At 41.8% G+C, this 27,736-nt stretch overlaps 1 protein-coding gene across 1 annotated transcript in view; it reads right to left on the bottom strand.

Annotated features, from left to right (window-relative positions):
• Nucleotides 1-27,736, bottom strand: part of BEND7 (BEN domain containing 7) — a 123,616-nt gene that overhangs the window by 48,612 nt on the left and 47,268 nt on the right. The window contains exon 3 of the mRNA XM_082255413.1: nucleotides 11,719-12,015. Within this exon, the coding sequence (XP_082111539.1) occupies nucleotides 11,719-12,015 (297 nt within the window). The remainder of the gene's footprint in view (nucleotides 1-11,718; nucleotides 12,016-27,736) is intronic.

The raw sequence follows: 27,736 nt of genomic DNA on the forward strand, positions 1-27,736 counted from the left end.
GAGTATATATACATACAGCGGACAGCTTCCTTTAATAGAACAAGCTGTCCAGCAAGTGTGGTATATATATATTTTTTAGAAAAGACTCTGGAGAATAAAATAACGGTCGTATTTTTTGTCACACCGTATTTGAACAGCGGTCTTTCAAACGCAATTTTTTGGGAAAAAAATTCACTTCACTGAATTTAAATAAAACTAAACAGTAAAGTTAGCACACATTTTTTTTTAATATTGTTGCACACACTCGTGGAATGGCGACAGACTACGGTACTTAAAAATCTCCATAGGTGACGCTTTAAATTTAAAAAAAAAAATCTGATGACATTTATTGCTGTATTGTAGTGTAAACATCCCTTGTGACAGTAATAGGCAGTGACAGGTACTCTTTATGGAGGGATCTGGGGTCTAAACGCCAAGATCTGCATTTTTGAATACTTTGTATTTTTCAAAATCGGCGCTGTTGGCAGCCGAGTAAACCGCAAGTGACATTATCGGGACTGTGACCAGCCGGCAGACATCCCGGGTTGCTCGGGTCTCCCGGTGGGACAAGAGACCCAGGTGGAGCGGTGAAAGGCAGCGGAAGGGGACAGGAGGGATTAGAACACCTGTTCGTTTTTATTGCTGTCTGTGTCCCCATTAGTGAGATTTAAACCTTTTTTAAAGTAAGGAAAAACCAGTGCTAAAATGCATTACAACAGATTAAAGCGGGGCTCCACTCAAAAGAGGAAGCTCCCATACTCTGCCTTCTCCCCCCACTCCACTGGCACATTTGGCCCCCGCTCCCACTACCCATGGCACACTGAGCCGGAAGTTCGGCCCCTCCTTCCCCCACAGACGGCCCATTCACAAAGTGCAGCATGATTCACGCATGTGCAGTAGGAACCCTTAGTCAAGATAAAAAATCGGCTCTGGTGAGAACACCATTGGATACCTGGACAGGTAATTGCCCTAATATTAAAGGAGTAGTCTGAAGCCCCATTCCACAAAATGCCAGAATTTAGCCAATTGAAATACCTTTTCAATGTCGCCACTTTCAAGAAAATCGGCCCAGCGGTTATTCTTTTATTCCCTCCCGAAGTTTTCAGCACTTCCGGGTTTTCTTCTATGGCCGCCATGATAAAACTACCTCTCCCAGCATGCCCGCTCATCTCTTCCGGTAATCTCCTGCCCTCCCCCTGTGACTCCTCCGCTCGGCCCCCTCCCTAAATTATAATATTACACGCCCCCTCCTCTCGCACCTATTTCCCTATCCCCGCCTCGTAAAATACGTCCTCTTCTATTGGCTTGCCGAGCTCCAATGAGCTTTCGGCCGCCGCTGCGTGCGTGCGCACGCACGCGTCATCTAGTGATGTAAGCACGTAAAGCTTACATCGCTAGAGGTTGTAGTGCCGGAGCAGCAGCGTGCCGAAGGATTGGAAGTTGTGCACCAATCACCATCCCATAATGGTAAAATAAAGTACAATACACATACCCCCTTTCCATGTTAGTCCCCCAACCATCCCTTATCCAGAACTACAAGTCACAGCTTTCCCGTACATAAAAATAAAAATACTGTATTGGCATGCTGTGACTTGTAGTTCTCCCCTTGATGTAAGCAGCATTTCATTATATGTATTTATATTGAAATGCTTATTACCTCAAGAGGAAAACTATAAGTCCCAGCATTCCCTTACAGTATTTCTATGTATGGGCATGCTGTGACTTGTAGTTTTAAAACTTATTATATGTTTATATATATATATATATATATATATATATATATATATATATATATAGAGTGATATGCTGCATACATCTAGGTGCACACTACAAGTCAAAGCATGCCCATACATAAAAATACTGTACGGGCATGCTGTGACTTATAGTTTTTACTTAGATATATGCAGCATTTCACTATATCTATATATATATTTCTTTATTTATTGAGATGCTGCATAGATCTAAGTAAAAACTACAAGTGACAGTATAATTCCCCCCACAAGGTTGCCAGTATAATTCCCCCCACAAGTTTGGCAGTATTATTCCCCCCACAAGGTTGGCAGTATAATTCCCCCCCACAAGGTTGGCAGTATAATTCCCCCCACAAGGTTGGCAGTTTAATTCCCCCCACAAGGTTGGCATTATAATTCCCCCCACAAGTTTGGCAGTATAATTACCCCCCACAAGGTTGGCAGTATAATTACCCCCACAAGGTTGGCAGTATAATAACCCCCACAAGGTTGGCTGTATAATTTCCCCCCCACAAGGTTGGCAGTATAATTCTCCCCACAAGGTTGGCAGTATAATTCCCCACCAAACCACAAGGTTGGCAGTATAATTCCCCCCACAAGGTTGGCAGTTTAACCGGTTGCCGACTGCGCACAGTATATTTACTGCGGCAGTCGGCCCCGGCCAGGCAGAGTGACGTAGGTCTACGTCGCTCGCCTGTCACTCCTTCTAGAGCCAATAGCGGGCGGGCGCGTGCCCGCTGAGGCGCGCGCCCGCCTCGGCTCGTTCACGGAGGAGTGTGGGAGTGTGACTAGCGGACTAGATGTACGCCGGTCACACTACGATCGCCGGTACAGCGGGAGAAAGACAGAGCGGCTTATGTAAACAAGCCGCCTGTCAGTTCTCCCTGTGTAAAAGTGAAGATCAGAGAGTTCTACTATGTAGAACTGTTGATCTTTGTTTTTACACTAGTAGACCTGTCCCTGCACAATTAGAATCACGCCCCTAGGACACACTTAACCCCTCCCTGTCCAATACTGTTAACCCCTTCCCTGCCAGTGTCATTTTTGCAGTAACAGTGCATATATATAGCACTGATTACTGCAGTAATGTCACTGGTACCCCCAAAAGTGTCAAAAATGTCAGTCAAGGGTCCGATCTGTCCGCCGCAATGTCGCAGTACCGCAAAAAAAATCGCAGATCGCCGCCATTACTCGTTAAAAAAAAAAACACCAAAAATGACAAAAATCTTTCCCTTTGTTAGTAAAACGCGATAACTTTTGCGCAAACCAATCAAAATACGCTTTCTGCGATTTTTTTTACCAAACATAGGTAGCGTAAAACAAATTGGCCGAAAATGTTAAAAAATTTTGATTTTTACATTTTTTTTTGGGGGAATTTCATATAAAAAAAAGTGAAAAATATTGCTGTTTTTGCAAAAATTACGCTCTTTTTTTGTTTATAGCGCATGATCAAAAAATCGCACAGGTGATCAAATACCACCAAAAGAAAGCTCTGTTTGTGGGAAAAAAAGGACGTGAAATTCGTTTAGGTACAGCGTCGCACGACCGCGCAATTGTCTGTTAAAGTCACGCAGTAAAAAATCGCAAAAAACCCCCTGGTCTTTTAGCAGGAAAATCCTCCGGTGGTAAAGTGGTTAATTCCCCCCACAAGGTTGGCATTATAATTCCCCCCACAAGGTTGGCAGTATAATTCCCCCCACAAGTTTGGCAGTATAATTACCCCCCACAAGGTTGGAAGTATAATTACCCCCACAAGGTTGGCAGTATAATAACCCCCACAAGGTTGGCTGTATAATTCCCCCCCCACAAGGTTGGCAGTATAATTCTCCCCACAAGCTTGGCAGTATAATTCCCCACCAAACCACAAGGTTGGCAGTATAATTCCCCCCCACAAGGTTGGCAGTATAATTTCCCCCCACAAGGTTGGCAGTATAATCCACCCCCCCCCCCCCAAACACGCAAGGTTGTCAGTAAATTTCACCCCACATTAGGCAGGCAGTGTTACCACACATTAGACAGGCGGTGTTGCTATGTAATAAGATACTGTCTCCCTACACTGGGAGAAAGGAGCAAGACGTGCTGTGAATAAGCGTACAATGGACTTCTGTAGAAATTTACTATCCGTAGATTTTTCTACGGTCGGACATGCGCATGCGCGGTACGTAACCGCTGATTGGAGGACAGCGCTCCAATCGGCATTTGCTGAGCTGAGCCAATGACAGCTCAGCTCAGCGCATATATGCATAAATTAGGTCAGGGGGAGTATTCGACTCCGGGCGTGGAGGCCGGCGCAGCCCGCAGTGACTCCTGGAATCGATGAGTCACTGGGCGAAGATGGCGGCGGATGAATAAGAAAGAAGTCGAGCATCATCAGAAGACCCAGCTTCCGGCCGGAGAGAAAAACGAGAAGACCGGGAAGAAGACCATAAGGAAAACGTGAGTATATTTGAATGTGATATAACTTTGTGTGATGCTCTATTTCCCCCAGAAACACTTTGCTTCAGACTACTCCTTTAAAAGTCAGCAGCTACAGTATTTGTAACTGCTGACTTAATTTTTTTGGGGGGAGCCTGAAGTTCTTCTTTAACTTCAATTTTTCCCAAACTGTTTCTGTGCTGTCTGAGACATTATAACTAGGGATGCACCGATACCGATGGTGCCAATACCAAGCATTTTCATTTCCGTACTCGTGAAAATGCTCCCGATACCAAAACTGATACTTTCCGGTGCGATTTGTGTCAATAAAAAATGCATGGGCGCATATCGCACTGCAAAGAATCCCATGTGATTTGAACAGCAATGCGGTGCGAGTCTTGTCCGAAACGCATGCAATTTTCCTCATTGCTCCTGTGTTTGTGTGTAGAAGGGAAAGAACCATCTAGTGGGCAGTTTATTAAAAATGTTTTAACTCACATTAAAGTAGTTTTAAGGGCACAAGGCTTTTTTTTTACCTTTATGCATTCTATACAAAAAACCTTCTTTGTGCAGAATCCCTCTAGACCCCCCTATTACTTACATGAGCTCCCAATCGATCCAGCGGTGTCCACCACAGTCTTGCCTCTCCAGGGACTCGCACTCCTGATTGGCTTTTGGCAGCAGCGGGAGCCACTGCAGATAGACAGGTACAACTTATGTAGGAGAATTTGTTTAATCTTCATGTATCACCTGAGGCCAGTCAATTTACTGGGTATCTGTAGGGGTTTACTTTTAATGCTTTAATGCATTCTCTGTATTATGGTTAAAGAAACTTCCATGACTAGCCCGCATACTTACCTAAACCCGATCTCGATCCTCCACTGTGCCCGGGAGCAGCAGCACTGCTCTCTCTCTCTCTCTCCTCACAGGACACAGAGGCATTGGCTCCAGTTGCTGTTAATCAATTCCTGTGAGGAGGGTGCGGGGGGCGGGGCCGAGCCACGCGATGTGTTCCTATAGACACACACAGCGTGGCTCTGAAGCAAGCCAACAATGTCTGCACCCATAGCAAGTGCTTTGGGACAGAGAGGCAGGCTTTGGGGATTGGAGGAGAAAAGGAGGAGCTGAGAGTGCCGGCGGAGGACCCCACAAGAGGAGGTTCAGGTATGCTTTGAGCAAAACTATTGCACAGAACAGGTAAGTATACCATGTTTGTTAAATAAAAAAAAAATGCCTTTAACCACTTGCCGACCAGCCGCCGCAGTTATACGGTGGCAGGTCGGCAGGTTCCCACGCATCGCATTTGCAAGCCAGGAAAGCCGATCCACGGGGCCGGGGGCTGCGATTGCCGCTGGCTACCCACGATCGCTCCCCATGAAGAGAGAATGGCGGTCTGCTGTTGTAAACACAGCAGACCGCTGTTCTCTCAGGAATCAATACATAGCTTCTGTGTTCCTCCTATTTAGGAACACAGGTCTCTGTATTGATTTCACAAGCCCATCCCCCCCACAGTTAGAAAACACTCTCTAGGCTTACACTTAACCCTTTGCTCACCCCTGAGTTAACGCATTCCCTGCCAGTGTCATTACCATTAGTACAGTAACAGTGCATATTTTTAGCGCTGATTACTGTAGTAATGGCACTGGTTCCTTCCAAAAGTGTGAAAAATGTCAGTTAGGGGTCCGATCTGTCCGCCGCAATGTCGCAGTCCCACTGAAAATCGCAGATCAGCGCCGTTACTAGTAAAAAATGAATAAATAAAAATGACATCCCATAGTTTGTAGACGTGATAACTTTTGCGCAAACCAATCAAAACACGCTTATTGGTATTTTCTTTACCAAAAATATGTAGCAGAATACAAATTGGCCTAAAATTATGAAAAAATTCGATTTTTTCATTTTTTGGGGGGAATGTTATTAAGCAGAAAGTGAAAATTATCGTTTTTTTTTCAGAACTGTCGCTATTTTTTTGTTTCTAGCGCAATAAATTAAAATTGCACAGGTGATCAAATACCACCAAAAGAAAGCTCTATTTGTGGGAAAAAAGGACATCAATTCTATATGGGTACAGCATTGTACGACCGCGCAATTCCCCGTTAATATAACGCAGTGCCGAATCCCAAAAAATGGCCTGGTCATTAAGGGGGCAAATCCTTCCGGTCCAGAAGTGCCAAAGGGACTGGTCGTGCACTGAAGGATCGGAGGATTAGGTGAATATATCTTGGCTTTCTGTACACCTAGACAAAAACAAGTAGTCAACCCATGCAGTGTGGCCACAGCCCCTTTGCATTGGAAGAAAAAAAATTGCCCAGAGTTCAGCTTTAAGGCCCCCACCTATCTAATAGAAGCGGAGGGTCTTGATTGAAGAATGTACCCAGAAAATGACAATTTCAACGAACGTTAGACATGTCAGCAGTAGTAGATAGCGTGAACCTTCTTACAATTTATTTTAGAACGGTAAATGTGACTTTCACAAAATATTCTCTTGTGATGAATAAATCAATGTTATTTAAAACGCTGGGCAACTGGAAGATTCACCTGCAGAGAATGTTTGCCAAATATCAGATTCTCTGCTTTATAAATATGTCCCTTACTTTAGTGCTTTTGTAATAAAGTAAGCTCACTCCACTAAAAGTGTGAATGATGTGCATTTTCCCTCACCGACAAAATAATACTCACGTATTTGTTTATGTTAATATGATTGTGATCAGTGGATGCATGTGATAAATGATATATTAGTCTTCAGTGGATGCAGGTGATAAAATGTTCTTCAGTGGATGCATGTGATAAATTATATTGTTCTTCAGTGGATGCATGTGATAAAATATATTAGTCTTCAGTGGATGCATGTGATAAAATATATTAGTCTTCAGTGGATGCATGTGATAAATGATATTAGTCCTCAGTAGATGCATGTGATAAAATATATTATTCTTCAGTGGATGCATGTGATAAATGATATTAGTCTTCAGTGGATGCATGTGATAGAATATATTAGTCTTCAGTGGATGCATGTGATAGAATATATAAGTCTTCAGTGGATGCATGTGATAGAATATATTAGTCTTCAGTGGATGCATGTGATAAATGATATTAGTCTTCAGTGGATGCATGTGATAGAATATATTAGTCTTCAGTGGATGCATGTGATAGAATATATAAGTCTTCAGTGGATGCATGTGATAGAATATATTAGTCTTCAGTGGATGCATGTGATAGAATATATAAGTCTTCAGTGGATGCATGTGATAGAATATATTAGTCTTCAGTGGATGCATGTGATAAATGATATTAGTCTTCAGTGGATGCATGTGATAGAATATATTAGTCTTCAGTGGATGCATGTGATAGAATATATTAGTCTTCAGTGGATGCATGTGATAAATGATATTAGTCTTCAGTGGATGCATGTGATAGAATATATTAGTCTTCAGTGGATGCATGTGATAGAATATATTAGTCTTCAGTGGATGCATGTGATAAATGATATTAGTCTTCAGTGCATGCATGTGATAGAATATATTAGTCTTCAGTGGATGCATGTGATAAATGGTATTAGTTCTCAGTGGATGCATGTGATAAATGGTATTAGTCTTCAGTGGATGCACGTGATAGAATATATTAGTCTTCAGGAGATGCATGTGATAAATTATATTAGTCCACAGTGGATGCATGTGATAGAATATATTAGTCTTCGGGGGTTTCTAAGGTAGGCTGGTCCCAAACTTGGGCAATTTAAACATAAAAGGATATAGGACGCTGACGTTATATGCATATATTGACTCTTATAAAGCTTAGCAGTGATAATCACTCTACAGAGCTCTTTGACTTTATCGGCCATCTTTCAAGGATGGTTTATGTTCATCACCTCGTACAGGATTTATAACAGGATTACGGTAGCTGAATAATTAGCCATGACCACAGTGGAGTACGAAGGATCAGGCAGAAGGATAGGCACAGACAGGCCAGAGGTAAGGAATTGGGGGGGGGGGGGGGGTCAGAAACAGAGTGTTAAAGGAGAAGTTTAGGGTTTATAAAAAATAAATACCTATACTCAACTTTAGGCTGCAGCATTTGTGTGAGTTCTGCAACTTTCCAATGTCAGCTCTAAGATCAAGAACTAAGCAATCCCATGGCTGCTGATTGCTCAGTTCTTGGTCAGCTCAGAGCAGAGAGCGGTGACCGCCAGTCACCGCTCTCCATCCTGCTCCTCCAGCACTCACCAGAGCACCGGGCCGGTGAGGGCGTGGGCAAGGCTGGCTTCAGCTATCAGTCACGCACAGAGAGATGAAGCAATCTGTCAATCAGGCAGCTGGGTGGAACCCGAAAATATTTGCGGGATACTTTTTAAAACCTGAAGCGGCTCTGCCATGTCTGCTGACAGCAGAACAATAGCTGGCTCTCAGCTGACTCTGGGTCACATGAGCGCATACCTAAGTGCACTAATGTGATCAACAAGAGAGGTATGACCAAAAAAGCTTTGGCCACACTTCTCTTTTAAAATGCAAGGAAAAGTAGGAGGTCTAGTGAGATGTAGCAGATGTTAGAGCGACCAGCAGATGATGATAGAAAAAGTGTCTTGAAATTTTTGGAACAAGAAGAGAGGAACTATAGAGAAAAAAACATTTATCCTTAAACGTGGGCTGACACTATCCTAAATGCTAATTTAAGGGTGAAGACCCCATAATTAAACCAAAGGAGCAATCAGTGCTGGAAGCTCCAGCATACATCCTCAGCCATGGGCTTGCATGCTTATGTGAAGGAATGTGCAAGGTACAATGAGGGTATAAGTCACCCCACACAACCACGAGCAGGAGTTGAGAGGTAAGTACCTTACAGTAATTCTTTCCTAACTGAGAATATACATTGATAATTGAGGACATTATTACAGAATAGTTAAAGTGGAGTTCCACCCTAAAATTACACTTACCTCCATCTTCTTGCTCCGGGTCACCTGAAAAACAAATGGATAATCGCAATTTTTTATTTATTTTTTACTTACCTTGTTTAGAAGAAAATATACTTACCTTACTTCCTTCTTCCTCCCCTCGGCGGCCACGGCGATTCGTCACTTCCTGGCTTGCAATGATTCCTGGGAGCTGAACGTCATCGCTCCCAGGAATCAATGCGCTTGCACCGGCCCCGACGTCAGTTCCGGTGCAGGCGCCGTCATACCTTGCTAAACAGCTTCTGGGCATGCCCAGAAGCTGTGCAGGGATGACGCTGCGGCACCGGAAGTGACGGCGGGGCCGGTGCAGTGCATCGTGGGACCGAAGAAGACGGAAGAGGATGCAGAAGAGGATCGCGCTGGCTTCAAGCTGCCCACACCTGAGATGGCAGCGCTGGACAATACATTTTCAAGGTAAGTATTTCTTCTTAAAGGTAAGTGCAACCCGGGACAGATCAGAGGCTAGGCATTGTGGAATGCACTAGCCCTGACTGTCCTGGGGGTATTTTTATTAAAAAAAACTTTCCCAGGGTGGAACTCCGCTTTAAGAATTGCTTATAGCTTCAACTGCATATTATATATCCAAATGTAATAGTTTTAATGTGTGCTTTTCACTTAAGGTAATCTATGTCTATGCATTTTTTCATCATATGCATACATTTCCATTTGATTTCAATAAAGTGCAAAACAAATGCTGTACTGAAAATGGACAACATAATAAACTGCCTAATAAAATGTTTTTTATAGAGTTCTTTCATAACCTTCATGTATTTGGATTCCCAGCACATGCCAAAATGACTGTTTTAGTACCATGAGAATAGAACGCATTGTGTATGATTATATATTAAACAACCAAAATGTAAACTGGATAGAGTGGGACAAGGCATATAGCAGATAATTCTATACCAGCCTATAGATATATTCTCTGACTCTGGTGTAATGTAACTGTCTTTTAATATTCCATATACTGCTATGCTAATGTGTTCTACAATCTAGTATGAAATAATTATAGTCTAATGTGTGTGTATCTCGTGTCTGCGCCTAGGGTCCCTAATGGGTAGCTGCTTCTTAAAGTGTTACTAAACCAAGGACCCTGCATTCACTATATCTGGTCTCCCACAGTACACAGAACATGGAAATGCAATAGTTTTAGTAGATATAAACTGCTAAATACCTTTTTTTCATCAGCAGTATATAGCAGTCTTGTGACTTCTATCAGTGTCTGGTTAAAGCTTGTAGGAGGAGTTTTGATTCTCCCCTGACTGTCCTATAAGGCTGCATGACCCCTGACCCTCTGTCTAGACAGTGCTGATTGGACCTGTGCTGATCACATGCACTCTCCCAAGAAAAAAAAAAACTCTCTAGAAATACACATCAATCTGAGCATGTGCAGCTCGTCCCCTAATGCTCTGTTCTATCAGGAGATGGAGTCCGTGGAAGAAGGGGAGGATTAGAGAGACAGGATCACATAGCCATGGGGTCCTTTCACACGAATGATCCGATCAAATCTGCCTGTCAGTTTTTCAGGCGGACCTGATCGGATGCTCCATGCTTCCCGACGGGGCAGCGGATGTCAGCGGTGACATCTCCGCTGACACCCGCTGCTATCTGTTTCCGATCTTGTTCATGAAATCCAGACGGATAGAAACCCTATTTTCCATCCGTCCAGCAGATCAGATCGGATGAGAACGGACAGACGGTCCGTTCTCATCCAATTCCCCCATAGAGAACAGCGGGAATCTGACAGCTACGTCTCTGCACACAGAGCGGAGACAGAGCTGCCATCCGCCTGCTCAGCGGGGATCAGCGGATCGATCCCCACTGAGCAGAACAGAGTCCGTCGGCGGATGCGGACCGTGTGAAAGGACCCTAAGGGCCGGTTCACACTATTGCGAGTGCGGCGATCGAATGTAACTGCTCCTTCATTACATGCGATCGGCTGTGCGGTGCGAGTTCAGCCATACACTTTGTATGGCTAAATTCGCACTGCACCCGCACAAAAGATGCACAGGACCCTTTTTTCCAGCCGCATCAGGATCGGATCGCACAGTGGTTCACACTTGTGCGATCCGATCCTGTGCAAACTGTCAGATCGCACTGCGATATGCGATCAAACTGGGGGTGTCGTTAACATTTAATTGACACCCCCTGCATATCGCATATGGCAGTGTGAACTGCCAGATGTGCGTTTGCGATGCGGGAACAGGCTGCGAATTCGCAGCCTTCCCGCATCGCACAAGTGTGAACCGGCACTTAAACATGATGTGAAGGGTTAACCCCTTAGGTTCCACAGTGAGTATAACAAGCATGCTTTACTGCATATACAGACTGATTTTACTGTTTTGGGTTTAGTAACACTTTAAATATATAATGACTTGCGAAACATATATGGTACAAAAATGTTTACTGAAATCTTTGATTATCCCATTTACTCAATATAAATATGACACTTCAAACTGCACCACCGAAGATCTCCAGGTTGCAGGGATTACAGTGATGACAATAATGTATATTTCACTGTGGGTTGATACGTCTGCAGGCATCAGGAAAAAACTCAAAATAATATAAAATGCTTACAAATGTCAAACCATACATCCATTTTAGATGCACTAAAGCATTACGTACCATTGGATACTGGGCTTTTCACATGATTCTGTACAGTCTTAGAGCGAGTTCCATATTGCCCTGAAAACTCATTGGCTTGAATTGGCATGTTATTCCATGGAGCCTGTGCTGGCTGAATGGGATCATCAGCAGCACATGGAGGGCTTAGACTGCCAGTCCAACTCATATCCAAGTCATGACGCTCCTCCTTAAGTTTCTCCCCTTCTTTGCCAACACGCTGGTAAATCCGCACAGTGCTGTCATTCAGCAGTCTCCTCATACCAGTGATTTGTTTCTTGATTTCCATACCTTCATCCCCTGTGTAAATAACAAGAAAGATTAGACACGCTTTGGCACCCAAAACAACCATCCTCTGCCAGGATCATCTTTTTCACACACAACATTTTTATGTGGTCAGTAGGTAATTGAAGAAGGGAATATCCAAACACATAAGAAGCAAAGGCCTGACGAAGCCCATCAGGCTCTGCCTATAAATAAAACATCACTTTTACAGTAGACTTATTTTAAACACATGGTCTAGTCTTAAAGCAATCAACTTACCATTTTTACCTTTTCATTTGAAGCATAATTGAGATTTTACTGATTTTACTTGACTCTTTTCAATGTTTTTTTTTTTTTTTTTTTTTTAATTACAAGGTTTTTACAAAGTTACAAAGAGTCAAATATGGACAATATTTATTTTCTTTAACCAATTGCACACCGCCCCACGCAGATTTACTGCAGCAGGGCGGCTCGGCTGCGCATAATCACGTACATCTACGTGATTATATGAGCACGGTCCCGCGCCGCCGGAGCCGCGCTCCCACTGTAATAAGACACAGCAAGAGGCAGACTGCGGGAGCAGCGGGCTCGATTGCCACCGGCCTCCCGCGGCGATCTTCGGCAATACTGACAGGAGAGCCGTCTGGTATGTAAACAATGCAAGACGGCTCTCCTGTCAAAGAGGCAGGCAAAGATCGTGTGATTTAGCTAAACTGAATCACAGATCTCTTTCTGCCTCTGTTAAATCCATCCCCCACACAGTTAGTAGGCACAATTAGGGAACACATTTAACCCCTTGATCACCCCCAGCGTTAACCCCTTCCCTGCCAGTGTCATTTATACAATAACAGTGCATATTATTTAGCACTGATTACTGTATTAATGTCACTAGTCCCCAAAAAGTGTCAAAAATGTCAGTTAGGGGTCTGATCTGTCCACCGCAATGTCCCAGTCCCAATAAAAATCGCTGATCGCCGCCATTATTAATAAAAAAAAATAAAAAGTTCATAAATCTATTCTGTAGTTTGTAAAAAAAAACCCAATATTTTCTACTTTCTGCTTTGCGCAAACCAATTACTATACACTTTTTGGGATTTTGTTTTTAAAAAAAAGGACATCAATAGTATTTGGGTACGGCGTCGCACGAACGCGCAGTTGTCAGTTAAAGCAACGCAGTGCGGAATCGCAAATAACGGCCTGTCATTAGGGAGTAAAACCTTCCGGAGCTGAAGTGGTTAAGCAACTTGTACCTATAGGTAAGCCTATATTAAGGTGTGGCATCCCTGCACAGCTTCTGGGCAGAATTTTATAATAACATAATACAAAACCAGAACTGATGAACTGATTATATATTATTATAGTTTAATATATTTAAATTTTGCTCAGTGTACTATATCGTTGCATGAGCAGAAGCTTTGTTAGTCCCTTGTGAGTTTTTAGCAATCTATCTATTTCTCCTGGTTGCTGTTTGGGTTTGAGACCCAAGTGGGGTACACACAATAGGAAAATCGGACGAACGATCATCCGATTTTCATCGATGTTTCACAGCAAATCGGAAACCGATGAACGACAATTCGTATGAAAGTTCTCGTACGACAAAGGCTTTTTTTTTTTTGCTGTTTACTGTTTCTGATCGTGTGCAGTCTTTCTTTTCTGATTTTTCCTGTACAAAAATCGTACGAAAATGGTACACATTAAACGAAAATAGTTTTTATTTTTTTCTGTACGAGAAACATTTTGGCGTTTGTCCCTTTAACCTTCTTAGCGGTATTCCCGAGCGTGGCTCGGGGTTAAATTTCAGAGCCGAAAGCGGTAACCCCGAGCCACACTCGGGGTACCGCCAGAAGCATCGCTGGATCCTGTAAAAGAGGTTACTTACCTTGTCACTGGGATCCAGCGATGTGTCTCGCGGCGGATCTTCCTCCCGATCCTCTCCGTGCCCTGGCTTCCGTCTCCTGCGACGTGACGTTCGCAGGGGGGTGGAATCGGCGGCAAATTCAAACGTAAAAACACACCAAACACACTGATACTATTCAAAATAAAAAAAAAATCACATTAGTTTGCCCCCCAGTGCCCTTTCCTGCAGTTTTACTTTTTATGTAAATATATATATATATATATACAGTATATATGTATATATATATATATATATATATATATATATATATATATTGTGAATGAGCAGCCCAAACCAACTGTATACATTATATATATATATATATATATATATATATATATATATATATATATAATATATGTATACATAATATATGTATACATACACACACATATATATATATATATATATATATATATATATATAAAATATAATAAATGTATACAGTTGGTTTGGGCTGCTCATTCACAAGCATTACATGCAAAATAATGGTACCACTTTCAGCACCTAAAATCCAAAAGAATCATACCGCCAGGGAGGTTAAGAATTTTCATACGAAAATTCAGAACCGGCTCCCGAAAGTTGTGTACACACTATACGAAAATCGTACGAAAATTCTTTGGATGAAAATGTTCGCCCAATTTTCTTATAGTTTGCACGAGCTTTTAGATATGTTTCTCTATCTGCTGCCTTGGCTGTCCTTCCACTTGGTATCTGAAAGCTAGTATTGATGAACTGATTATATATAGTTAATCGGTACTGGTATGCATTATGTTGTATGATAAAGTCATAAAAATAACCTGTTAATAAAAAAAACTGTGAAAGGGAAGAATGGAATATTGTTTTATGTGATAATATTTCTATTAAGATAGGATTCATACATATATTAAATTCTGAATTTCCTTCCCCACGTATCTGTGAGTAATGAATACTCATGAATTACATTTTAATATTAAAAAGCTCTAAAGGTGCATAGTGTTAAAAATAATAGCAACACTGATGAATAGCTTTTACCAGAGAACATTATTTTCTGGTTCTGGTCCATTACAGCCTCAAAGGAATGGAAACATGGCTGCTATGAAGCCAGTTATCTTACTACAAACCTCCTGAATTCCTACTACACATACTAATGCAAGATTATTATAAATAGCAGACAGTGGTACTTTTGCCGTTCAAATAATAAAAGTAATTTAAAGTAATTCCTTTCATGGTGAGCTATTTAATTACTGATGTTAAAGTGGTTGTATCCTCACAACATAAAAAAAAATAAACCTGCAAGACAAAGGCATAATGAGCTAGTATACTAGCATACTAGCTCATTACTAGCTCATAATATACTAGCATACTAGCTCATTATGAAACACTTACCTTAGAACAAAGCCCCGACACGGTCGCCCGGACAACGCTGAGGGAGCTTTCATGTTCCCTCAGCTTTTTCCGGGTTCGGCGGCCTCGGCGTTGTGAGCGGCCGGAAGCCAAGGAGCCGGCAAAGAGCTCTGAAGGTCCGCCGAACCTTCAGAGCGCATTCGCCGCTGCTGTCAGCGGCTGCATGCAGGGCAAATATCTCCTAAACTGTGCAGGTTTAGGAGATATTCATTTTACCTACAGGTAAGCCTTATTATAGGCTTACCTGTAGGTAAAAGTTTAATGGCGGAGTATACTTCCGCTTTAATGAAAATTCGAAAGACAAACGAGCCTAGTGACTAGAATTTTTTACACTACTACTACAGTTGCTTCAGAGCTTACTAAATGAGCAAAAGCTCAGCTGACTTCTATCAACCAATCATGTGCAAACAAAAATGCTGTTTTTTTTCTTCATTGCATGTGATTGGATATTCTTTGCAAAGTGAAGATTTACCTCATTTACTCAGCAAAGTGCACAATCTATTTCCCTTTAGTAAATCAACACAAAATGATGGTGTGGTTTGTTTAAATGATGCACTAGATCCAAATCACCACTTCTGGGAGCCCACCACATACTTCACCAGGTTTCTTATCAGTGTTTTCCTTTTTTGGGATGAGTATGCTTTTCCAAGGCCCCCTTTATTTGTCTGAAACTAGATTCAAAGTGACACCTGACCTGTGTGCCTGTGACAAATCATTATTTAAAATCATATACTATATCAACGCATAAGCAGAAGCAGAAGCCTTTACTAGCCCCTTATAAGTTATCCTGATTGTCGTTCAGGTTTGACCCTTATATATGTTTGTCTATTTGCTGCTTTCCCTGGCCTTCCAATGATTTCTGATTACTACACCGGTCTGACCTATGCTCTGACCTTCTTCAGGACTTTGACTACACATCTTATTTGATCCCTTGTTTACCTGTTGTCTGCTTTCAGTTGCCATTAGTTTGGTAATTCCAAGACCCACAGCCTTGGGCTGCCACACAGTTTCCAACCTTCTTTGTTGGGGGTACCGGTAAAGACCAAGCTCTCCTTAGGACTATGCACCTTGGTGAGATCCAGCGGGGTTGTCTTCATGGGTTCAATGCTTGCTGGCCATAGCGGCCCCAAGGGGGGTGGGGCCCATTGTGATCTCACACAGTGCCCAACAAGTGTGGGGAAATGCTAAGGACCTCTTCACTCTGCATTACTACTGACCCCTGAACTCTGTGTTACTTACTACTGACCTCTTCACTCTGCATTACTATTGACCCCTGAACTCTGTGTTACTTACTACTGACCTCTTCACTCTGCATCAGTACTGACCCCTGAACTCTGTGTTACTACTGACCTCTTCACTCTGCATCAGTACTGACCCCTGAACTCTGTGTTACTACTGACCTCTTCACTCTGCATTAGTACTGACCCCTGAACTCTGTTTTACTTACTACTGACCTCTTCACTCTGCATCAGTACTGACCCCTGAACTCTGTGTTACTTACTACTCACCTCTTCACTCTGCATCGCTACTGACCCCTGAACTCTGTTTTACTTACTACTGACCTCTTCACTCTGCATCACTACTGACTCCTGAACTCTGTGTTACTTACTACTCACCTCTTCACTCTGCATCGCTACTGACCCCTGAACTCTGTTTTACTTACTACTGACCTCTTCACTCTGCATCACTACTGACTCCTGAACTCTGTGTTACTTACTACTCACCTCTTCACTCTGCATCGCTACTGACCCCTGAACTCTGTGCTACTTACTACTGACCCCTGAACTCTGTTACTTACTACTGACCCTTGAACTCTGTATCACTTACTACTGACCTCTTCACTTTGCATTACTATTGACCCCTGAACTCTGTGTTACTTACTACTGACCTCTTCACTCTGCATCAGTACTGACCCCTGAACTCTGTGTTACTTACTACTGACCTCTTCTCCTTCTGCAATTCCTATTCAACAATGCCTCATTCTGAATTATGTAAGTTTTCTCATACTCCATTTAACCACATTCTTTTAAGCCACACCCAATATTCAATGCAATGAAAACCACACCCACTTTTTGCCGCAAAATACTGCACTTTCCATTTCTTTCAGCAAGGGAGCCCAACTTATGATCTTGCACACAGGCCCACTACTTTTAGAAAATACCCCTGGTGGTATCACGGAGCTGCCATCTCCTTCATTAAAAGTTCAGCTTATGTTAAGTCTGACCACCTGTAAAGTTATGCTGAACAGATATCTGTACACAGAAAACTCAATAAATTTTGTGCAATGTGATTTTTAAAGTATACAGTGGTGTATACTGGAGAGTGCAAAATCCCTGGAGAGTGCAAAGTCTGGTGCAGCACTGCATGGCTTTTAACTTCAGCTTGTTTAATTAGGCTTTGATAAAAAAAAAAAAAAAAAATCTGAAAGCTGATTGGTAGCTTTGCAGGGCTGAACCAGATTTTGCACCATCCAGTTCTGATGAATCAACCCCATTGTGTCATAAATGCTTATGTCCGTAAGATGCATCTGACTGTAGAGAACAATGTAGTAACCTGCTTTCTGCATAATCAGAGGCATTAGTGCTTACAGGCATTCCCTATGTGTATGACCACCCTCATTTACTATTCAAGCATGCAGGGTAAAGGCATATGGAAGCATGTCTTACTGTATATTTGTAATGTTGCATCAGCAGATGAAATGATACTTCTTGTCAAGGGACCTAAAGTATTGTATATCATAGTACAAAACTACAACATCCTATTAGACTTTTGAAACTGCTATGAAGGTTCCCATATACAAACTAACCCTCTTATCTACTAATATCAAGCACAAGTGTAGGATGAAAGAGAGCAACCCATGCAATCTATTTTCATTTCAATATTATATGGGTAGGTGATGGAAATTCTGATTTTCATGCTGGTGGCATTTCTCTGTGTATACTACCATCATATGATGGCTTTTATTGCTTTATCCCCTCAATAATGAAAAATAGTGTATATGGGTAACAACCTTTTGAGATAAGCCCCCCCACCCCTGATCTTGCCCTGTATACGTACCTGATCACAATCTCAAACCAGCGCTGTGCCCAGAAGCAGAAGCGCTGGACTCTTTCTACCTCCTTACAGGACTCGGATGCTGTTCATCGCAGCTTGTGAAGAGAGAGCAGGAGACAGGGCCAAGCACACGGTGCAAATAAGGATCGAGATCGCACGGGTAGAAAGCAGTTTGCTATGGGGGCACTCAGAAGGCAGGAGGACCAGAAGCGCCGACAGGAGACCCCAGAAAAGGAAGATTGTGGCTGCTTTGTACAAAACCATTACACAGAGCAGGTAAGTATGATATATTTGTTATTCTAAAAAAAATTCCAACATTTACAACCACTTTAAGGGTTTTGTGCGGGGAAGATCAGCATCTGAACCCAGAGAAGATGAAGGCTAATAAACTGGATGTAAATGAGGGCATTACAATTAAACTTAAAGTAAACGTTTACCAGTATTGTGCATTTGTGTATATTTAAAGTGGTTGTAAACTTTTTTTTTTAAATAACAAACATGCCTAAACTTACCTGTTCTGTGCAATAGTTTTGCACAGAGCAGCCCCCATCCTCTTGTTCAACCGCCGGCACTCCAGGCCTCCTTTTTATCGAATGCCTCCAAGGAAACCCACTTTAATGCTACTGCTTTAATATAAAATCCTTAATCTATTTTTAGATGTTGGTGTAAACAGTTTGATCTATTTTTAGATCCTGGTTTCAACTATTCAATCTATTTTTAGATCCTGGTATCAACAGTTTGATCTATTTTTAGATCCTGCCCCAACTGTTAATAATATTTTTAGATTCTGGATCTATTTTTAGATCCTGGTCTCAACTGTCAATCTATTTTTAGATCCTGGATATATTTTTAGATCCTGGTCTCAACTGTCAATCTATTTTTAGATCCTGGTTTCAACTGTTTAATCTATTTTTAGATCCTGGTCTCAAATGTCAATCTATTTTTAGATCCTGGATATATTTTTAGATCCTGGTCTTAACTGTCAATCTATTTTTAGATCCTGGTTTCAAGTGTTCAATCTATTTTTAGATCTTGGATCTATTTTTAGATCCTGGTCTGAACTGTTTGATCTATTTTTAGATCCTGCCCCAGCTGTTAATAATATTTTTAGATCCTGGATCTATTTTTAGATCCTGGTCTCAACTGTCAATCTATTTTTAGATCCTGGATATTTTTTTAGATCTTGGTTTCAACTGTTCGAACAATTTTTAGATCCTGGATCTATTTTTAGATATTAGTTTCAACGGTTTGATCTATTTTTAAATCTTGGTCTCAACTGTTTATAATATTTTTAGATCCTTGATCTATTTTTATACCCTGGTCTTAACTGTTCCATCTATTTTTAGATCCTTGATCTATTTTTAGACCCTGGTCTTAAATGTTCAATCTATTTTTAGATCCCGGTCTCAACTGTTAATAATATTTTTCAATCCTGTATCTATTTTTAGATCCTGGTTTCAACTGTTGGATTTTTATTTTTAGATCCTGGTTTCAAATGTTCAATTTACTTTTAGATCTTGGATCTATTTTTAGATCTAAATCTCAACCCTCACTTTGTAAAACAACCCATTCAGTTTAAAATAGAAACGAAAGGCAAATCATTTGTAAATAGATGAAAAAACATTATAATAACTTTTTCCCCTTTTTTAAAAGTGATCACATTCCCTCTGTTCTCAGCTGCAGAAGAGCTGGGGGAGGATAAAAAACCGTACACTGAGCTTACCAGTGAGTAGCTGATCAAGGTTTGAAGGGGGGGGGGGGTGTCAGGACAAGTTTGATAACAATCGGAGAAAAGGAGGCAGAGTTCCCAGCACAGCTAGAGACCTGACCATGCTGTCCTCTTGCCTACTGTGGTCAGTTTTTGATAGGAAAGCAGAAGGACTGGCAAGAACACCAGGAATTTCACACAAAGGAAGCAATACAAATGGAACAGGATACTCTCATAAAATACATGGTACAACAGACACATTTCCAGAATATGAAATGTTGGGGTAACATATTCTTTAAGTAATGGACAAACAAATTAAAGCCCAACAACAGCTAACACCTTTTAGGCATTTACAGCAAACAGTTTAAACCTTATTAATAAAAGCGGACTGTAAAACACCCAGGCCGTGTTATACGGCTTCATCCAATCCATGTAACTGAAAATAATCTTGAAAAGCTTGGTTTGCATGTAATTGTAGAGAAACGTATTAATAAGGCTACTTGCAAAAACACACTAAAAACGCATATGCATTTGTACCACGTTTTTATCACGTGTTTGCAGTGTTTTGGGTGTGTTTTGATGCGTTTTTAATGTGCTTTCCATTCATTTCAATGGGAGGGTGTATTTTTGTGCGTTTTTTTTTTCTTTTTACTGCACCAAACAAGACTTTGAAAAACCTTTTCCTTTTTTTTTTTTACACAAAAATGGAAGAATAACGAATCAGTGTGATAGCAGCCTAAGGCCCCTTTCACACTTATGCGACTTGTCCTGCAACTTGGGACTGCAAAGTCACATGACAAGTAGTACCCCGTAATTTCCAATGAGTATCGTTCATATCTATGCAACTTGAAGTCGCAGCGACTTCAAGGTAGTCACTGCACAACTTTGGTCCGACTTTGATGGGACTTGAGGTCCATAGACCTCAAGATTACACAGGCATTGCTTCAAGTTGCGTTGAAGTCAGGTTGCCCTAAAGTGATTGTTAAGTCCGTGGTCTCAATTACTGCCAGCCCCTCTGTTATAACAAGCTATGCTACACAGTGTATGTTTTTTTTTTTAATTCTGCTGCTAAATATCTTTTTTCACATCGCTGATGTCCGGTCATGTGAATGCCTGCTGCTCTCCTTCCCTGATCCAAGGACTACAGTGGGAGGGGCTCAGATTTCCCTCTGACGTAAGTTAGGCTGTCACATGACTGCACATTGGTGATGTGGAATAAGGTATTTGGGATCAGAATTTAAACGAATAGTATTTCTTGTTATAACAAAGGGGCTGGCAGTAATTGTGGGCACTGACTTCCACACAGAATAGTGGCAAGAGGGGAGGGTGGCTCACACACAGGAGCTAACAGGCAGGGAAGGGAGAGGGGGATTGACTACGGGCTGACAGAGGCATGTAAACTGACCACGGTATCATGGCACAGCAGCCATGATTAACGTGGTCAGCCCACCCAGGGAGACACAGGAACAGGCAGGATCAACCAGGTTTTTTACAGCATACAAAAGGACAAATTACACCTCACAAGCATGATGCGCTTTAACATGTTTTAAAGGAACAGGATCTTTTTTTTTTTTTTATAGGGTTACAACCTCTTTAATGTTTGCACCATAAAAAGGGAGTGTACATATCCTAAATACTTGTCATTACAGATATTAACCACATACATTTACTAGCAAACAACATATTTTGCACCTTGTTTTAGGTGTTCTTTAGTGTATATGGTGCTACCTTCAGATCTTCAGTTGAAACATAAAGAACTGCACTCGCAACTAATATGTGAGGGTGACCTTCACATTCTGCGCTAATAGCCAATTGCTTCAATGTACCAGATTCCTGGAAGCAATTAGGCTTCGTCACCTTCACTTCCTGGAATCCAGTGAATGAATGCAATCCATAAAATTCATTCGTAAGGTCAGTTTATAAAATATTACACAACTTTCACCGTAGTAATAGTTTTAAATGGGCCCATGCAAGTGCAGAATATTTAAAATGTAAAACTAATTAAAGAATCCTTCATTTCTTTTTTTTTTTTTTAAATCATAGTTCTCAAGAGAGCATCACATTATACCTGTGTTAAGTTTGGTACACACTATAAGAAAATCGGGCGAAGGATCATCCGATTTTCTACATTGTTTCACAGCAAATTGCAACCGATAAACGAAAAATCGTACAAAAATTCTCGTACGACAAAGGCTTTTTTTTTTTTGTTTTTTTTCTGATTTTTCTCATATAAAAATGGTACACATTAAGAGAAACTTATTCATTCTGTTCCCATATGAGAAAAAGGTTGGAAATTTTTGTTCAGAAGGTCGCAATCGGCTGTAGAAAATTGTACACACACTTTCGTACGAAAGTTTTTGGGACGAAAATTCTCGCCCAATTTTCTTATAGTGTATACGAACCTTTAGATGAGAAGAAAAAAGAAGAAGCATTTTTCTGTTAATTTAACCACTTTTTACAAATGTGCTTCAATATAAATGGATTTCACAGGATAATGACATCACGTTAATAGTTATAGACAGACAGTAGTTTTTCCAGGATTTGGCTGTATCAGGCAACAGTTCTTATATTTTGGGGTACCTGATGAAGAGAAACATTCATTAGCTGGCTTGGAGTTTCCCTATCAGCTACAGCTTTTTCTGCAAAAATGACGTTAGCACAATTTGGTGTTCGCATACAGCAAGTATACACACAATTAATCCATTTAAACAAGCACGGTTATGTACCGAAATTTAAAAAAAGTTGTAAGGCAGTTGAATCGTAAACTCATCTTTAACCACCAATAGAGAACTCTAGACCCAGTGGTATTGAGAAACATTTCTTACTGGCCATAATGGAGATTAAGGCTCACATGTAGGCGTTTTTGGGGCGTTTTTCTGCTCTATGATCAGCTCATAAAACGCCCAACAAGACAAATCCTATTCATTTCAATGGCCCCTGTTCACATCTGAGCGTTTTGACGTTTTAAGCAAAATGCCCAACGCTCAAAAAGGTACATGAGCTTCTTTGTAGGGCAGATTACAGGCGTTTTTATTTTTTTCCATTGGTCACTAGTCAATCTAAAAACGCCTGCACAAAAACGCCTGTAAAACGCCTGAAAAAATGCCCATAAAAACGCCTGAAAAAAACGCCTGTAAATAGCAACGCCAAGATGTGAACGTAGCCTTAAAAGGCAGCTGTACTTTTTTTAAACATGCTGTTTGACCTTTAATCTTTAATAAGCCTACATAGGCATACTGGGTCAATGCTGTTAATAAATACTGTTCTCGCACAGATTATTTCACTGCCCTGACCTTCTTTACTGTTATAAAAACTATGGAGCTAGCTCTCCCCAGTTGTTTAAAAAATGCCTACAGGAGAATTCCATGTGCTGCAGAAACAACAAATCTGTACTGGATGCAACAATAATGGGATAGCAGACAGGACTCATTCTTATACTTTAATTAAACTTAAACTAAAAATAAAGAGACTGAAACACCAATCTGGAAATATAAAGGCCGCGGCCGTTTTAATACTTGTATCAATAAATTAACATAAACTCAATAAACTTTAACCCGATCACTGAGATCCAGGTTACCAAAAAGTTATAATATCAAAACCAAATTATCCAATCATACTCATCACAAATAAAGATAGATAAACCACAAGAAAAAGTCCCTCTTTGCACCACGCAAAGATGACCTAACAAGTATAAACTGGCCGCGACAGCCAAGGGGAGGGGAGGGAGGGGAACAAAACTTTTCAACTTGCCACGACGTTCTCTTGAGGTAAGTGATGCTTCAGGCGCTGAGCCCCCCTTTAAATAACTCCTAGGCAGGCTCAAAAGGCGGGAAGAGGACCGGCCTAAACTAGTTTAAACTCTGTTCTCCCTAGCTACAGAATAAGCCCCACTGTGATTGGGGCTTATTCTGACCATACACTGGCTTCCCTACCTAACTCTGCCCAGCAACCCCTATCACTAGCTAAAATGGGATTCTTATTCTTAAATAGCCTGTCGCCATCCCATCTAGAAAAAGGGGCTCATTTGAACCCCTTTTTCTTTACATTCAGTAAACAGTATGTGCACCAGGGGTGGAGAAACCTCATACACAAAAATTACATCATCAAGTTGCTGTCAAATTCCACTGCTTAAAAACTTTAAAGGAACGCATTGAAAACACATCTGATCTCAATAGGGGAAAATATCATGCTGGATATCTGAACTGATATGGACTGGGTAATGTGTTAGGAACAAAAGGATGCCACATCATTTGATGGAAATGTAAATTATTAACCTACAGAGGGCTGAATTCAAAGACACCCTGAAAATCCAAGTGAAAAAATTATGCAGCAGACTAGTCCATTTGGCTGAAATTTCATTGCAGCAACTCAAAATGGTACTCGGTAGTTTGCATAGTCCACACGTAGACAAGGGCTGGAACAGAGAGCCCTGCTGGAGCTGGACCAGAAACCTGGCAATACTGCGTGTGCTGACTGTGGAGCTTCAGATCCAGACTGGGCATCCTACACTCTTGGGGTGTTCATTTGCTTGAACTGTTCTGGAATTCACCGCAACATCCCTCAGATCAGCCGAGTGAAATCTGTCCGTTTAGACCCATGGGATGACGTACAGATTGAGTACATGTCGTGCCTGGGAAATAAAGTAGCACAAGCAAAATTTGAGTCTAAAGTGCCAGCATTTTACTACAAGCCGGCATCTTCTGACAGTCAAGTTCTCCGGGAGCAATGGATTCGGGCCAAATATGAGAGAAAAGAGTTCATCTACATCGAGAAGCGGGAGCCATATTCTGCAGCTGATACCACCTGTATGCTGAGCCTCTATCAGCGTTCCCATTGGAAGCGTCTGGTCTGGTCTGGAGTGTTTTTGACATACAGTGTCTGGAGCTGTGCCCTCAGTGGAAGTGCTTAGTCAGATTTTGGAGTCTCTCTGCCTTACATTATTTGGAGCTGGTAAGGGCATATGTATGTCAGCCCTCTTCGGTGGCACTGTTGGGATCTATATGCTCATTATACCTTCCTTCTGGTAAGCTGCAGTCCTATCGGGGGAGGCCTTCTTTGCTTTTTCTGCAACACTTTCTATTACTCTGGTAAGGAGTATTTTCACAGGATTGGAGGTGTCTGTGTCTTCTACCATCACTACTCTAGCACTTTTCTGACATTCCTATCACCCGGGGTGTTTATTCAATTTATTTGTGGTTTTACGCTATGGCGTTTTTCATTTTATATTTCACAGGAATACCCAACACTGAGGAGATCCATTCAGAAATACGGAGTCCGATTGACATCTGGTTCCTGTGGACCCCTTGAACTTTTTGGGCTCATATATCATTTGCCTTTGGTAAGCGGTACCTGTACAGAAAATTTCGTCAGACGTGCTGTTTACTTATACATGGACTTTATTTTGGACTCTATTACATAATCACATATGTTTTTCACTTTCTAGCGCAACTTATATATATATACATTGTTTTTAAGGTGATAGTCACACTTGAAGTTGCAGCTCCACATTTATTTAGTTGGTTTAGCGCAGTTGTTTACATTTTTCTTCTGACAAGGGCTGGGCATGCTTCTAATGAGACGACGGATGGTGTCCTGGGGCATTTCCTCTCAGATCTGCCAGGTGTAACCTGGCAGCGTCAGATGGACCAAATCATAATGTCCTAGAGGTGTTCTATTGGATTTAGGTCAGGCAAACATGGGGGCCATTCAATGGTATCAATTCCTTAACCCTCCATGAACTGGCTGCATACTTTCGCCACATGAGGACGGGCATTTTTGTGAACCAGGAGGAACCCAGGACCTGCTGCACCAGCGTAGGGTCTGACAATGGGTCCAAGGATTTCATCCCGATACCTAATGGCAGTCAGGTGCCATTGTATAGCCTGTAGAGGTCTGTGCGTCCATGGATGTGCCTCCCCAGATCATCACTGACGCACCACCAAACCGGTCATGCTGAACGATGTTACAGGCAGCATAATGTTCACTACTGCTTCTCCAGACACTTTCACGTCTGTCACATGTGCTCAGGGTGAAGCTGCTCTCATCTGTGAAAAGCACAGGGCGCCAGTAGTGGACCTGCCAATTCTGGTGTTTATTGGCAAATGCCAATCAAGCTCCACAGTATCCGTCAGTGAGCACAGCGCCCACTAGAGGACGTCAGGCTCTCAGGCCACCCTCATGAAGTCTGTTTCTGATTGGTTAATCAGAGACATTCACACCAGTGTCCTGCTGTAGGGCTCTGGCCGCACTAATCCTGTTCCTCCTTGCACAAAGGAGCAGATACTGCTGATGGGTTAAGGGCCTTCTACGGCTCTGTCTAGCTTTCCTAGAGTAACTACCTATCTCCTGGAATCTCCTCCATGCTCTTGAGACTGTGCTGGGAAACAGAGCATACCATTTGGCAATGGCATGTATTGATGTACCATCCTGGAGGAGTTGGACTGCCTGTGCAACCTCTATAGGGTCCAGGTATTGCCTCATGCTACCAGTAGTGACACTGACCCTAGTTAAATCAAAAGTAGTAAAACAAAACAGAAAAATAGGGAAAATAAATGTCAGTGTTCTCCACCTGTAAAACCATTCCTGTTTTCGAGGTTGTCTCATTGTTGCCCATCTAGTGCACTTGTTGTTCATTTCATTAACACCAAAGCAACTGAAACTGATTAACAACCCCCTCTACTACTTAACTGACTAGATCAATATCCCAGGAGTTTAATGGAATTGATGCTATATTCTAAAAGTAAAAAGTGTTCCTTTAATTTTTTTGAGCAGTGTATGTTTTTTTGTAGTTTTGGATAGAGTGGAGAGGGATAAGAACGCCTTTCAGGTTTTTATTGCTGGCTGTGTACCATTTAGGGATTTACCCTCTCTATTTGTCCTGTGATCACTATCACCAACAGTGAAAGTAGAAGAAAATCACAAATTATGAGTTCTCATCATAACAGGAATTGAGAGGAAATCCTCCAAACACCAGTTATGGTGACCCTGGTGACAATTTGGAGGGATTGCCTCTCACTTCCTGTTGTGGTTATGGGACAGGAAGTAAAAGGAAATCTCCATCTCACTAAAGGTTTACAGATGGCAAAAAAAAACCTGACATGGCTATAGCCCTCACTTGCTCTATAAAAACATTAAAAAACTTTGGGCTTTAGTTCTACTTTAAAGTAATTGTAAAGCTTTATTTTTTTTAAATTAATTAAATCGGAGTTCCAGGCACAGAAATTTTTTTTCAGTGAACATACCCCCGGGACAGTCAGGGCTAGTACATTCCACAATTGCTAGCCTCTGATCTGTCCCGGTTCGCACTTACCTGCAAGAAGAAATACTTACTTATAAAATTTCTTCCACAGCGTTGCCATCTCTCTTGTGGGCAGCTGAAGCCGGCTCGATCCTCTTCTGCGTCTTCTTCCGCGTCCTCTTCTCCCAGAATGCGCCTGCACCGGCCCCTCTCGTCACTTCTGGTGCGGCGCCGCATTCCTCCACAGCTTCGGGGCATGCCCAGAAGCTGTTTAGCAGGGAATGCGGCGAAGTGACGAGCGGGGCCGGTGCCGTCGCATTGATTCCTGGGAGCGATGACGTTCAGCTCCCAGGAATCATTGCAAGCCAGGAAGTGACGGCGGAGCCGCGGCGCAGAGGGAGGAAGTGAAGAATAGGTGAGTATATTCGATCTCCAATTACAAGGTGAGTAAAAAAAAAAAAAACCTAACTATCTA

The sequence above is a fragment of the Pelophylax lessonae genome (genome assembly GCF_965119305.1).
Source record: "Pelophylax lessonae genome assembly, chromosome: 4".
In the NCBI taxonomy this organism is placed as follows: domain Eukaryota; kingdom Metazoa; phylum Chordata; class Amphibia; order Anura; family Ranidae; genus Pelophylax; species Pelophylax lessonae.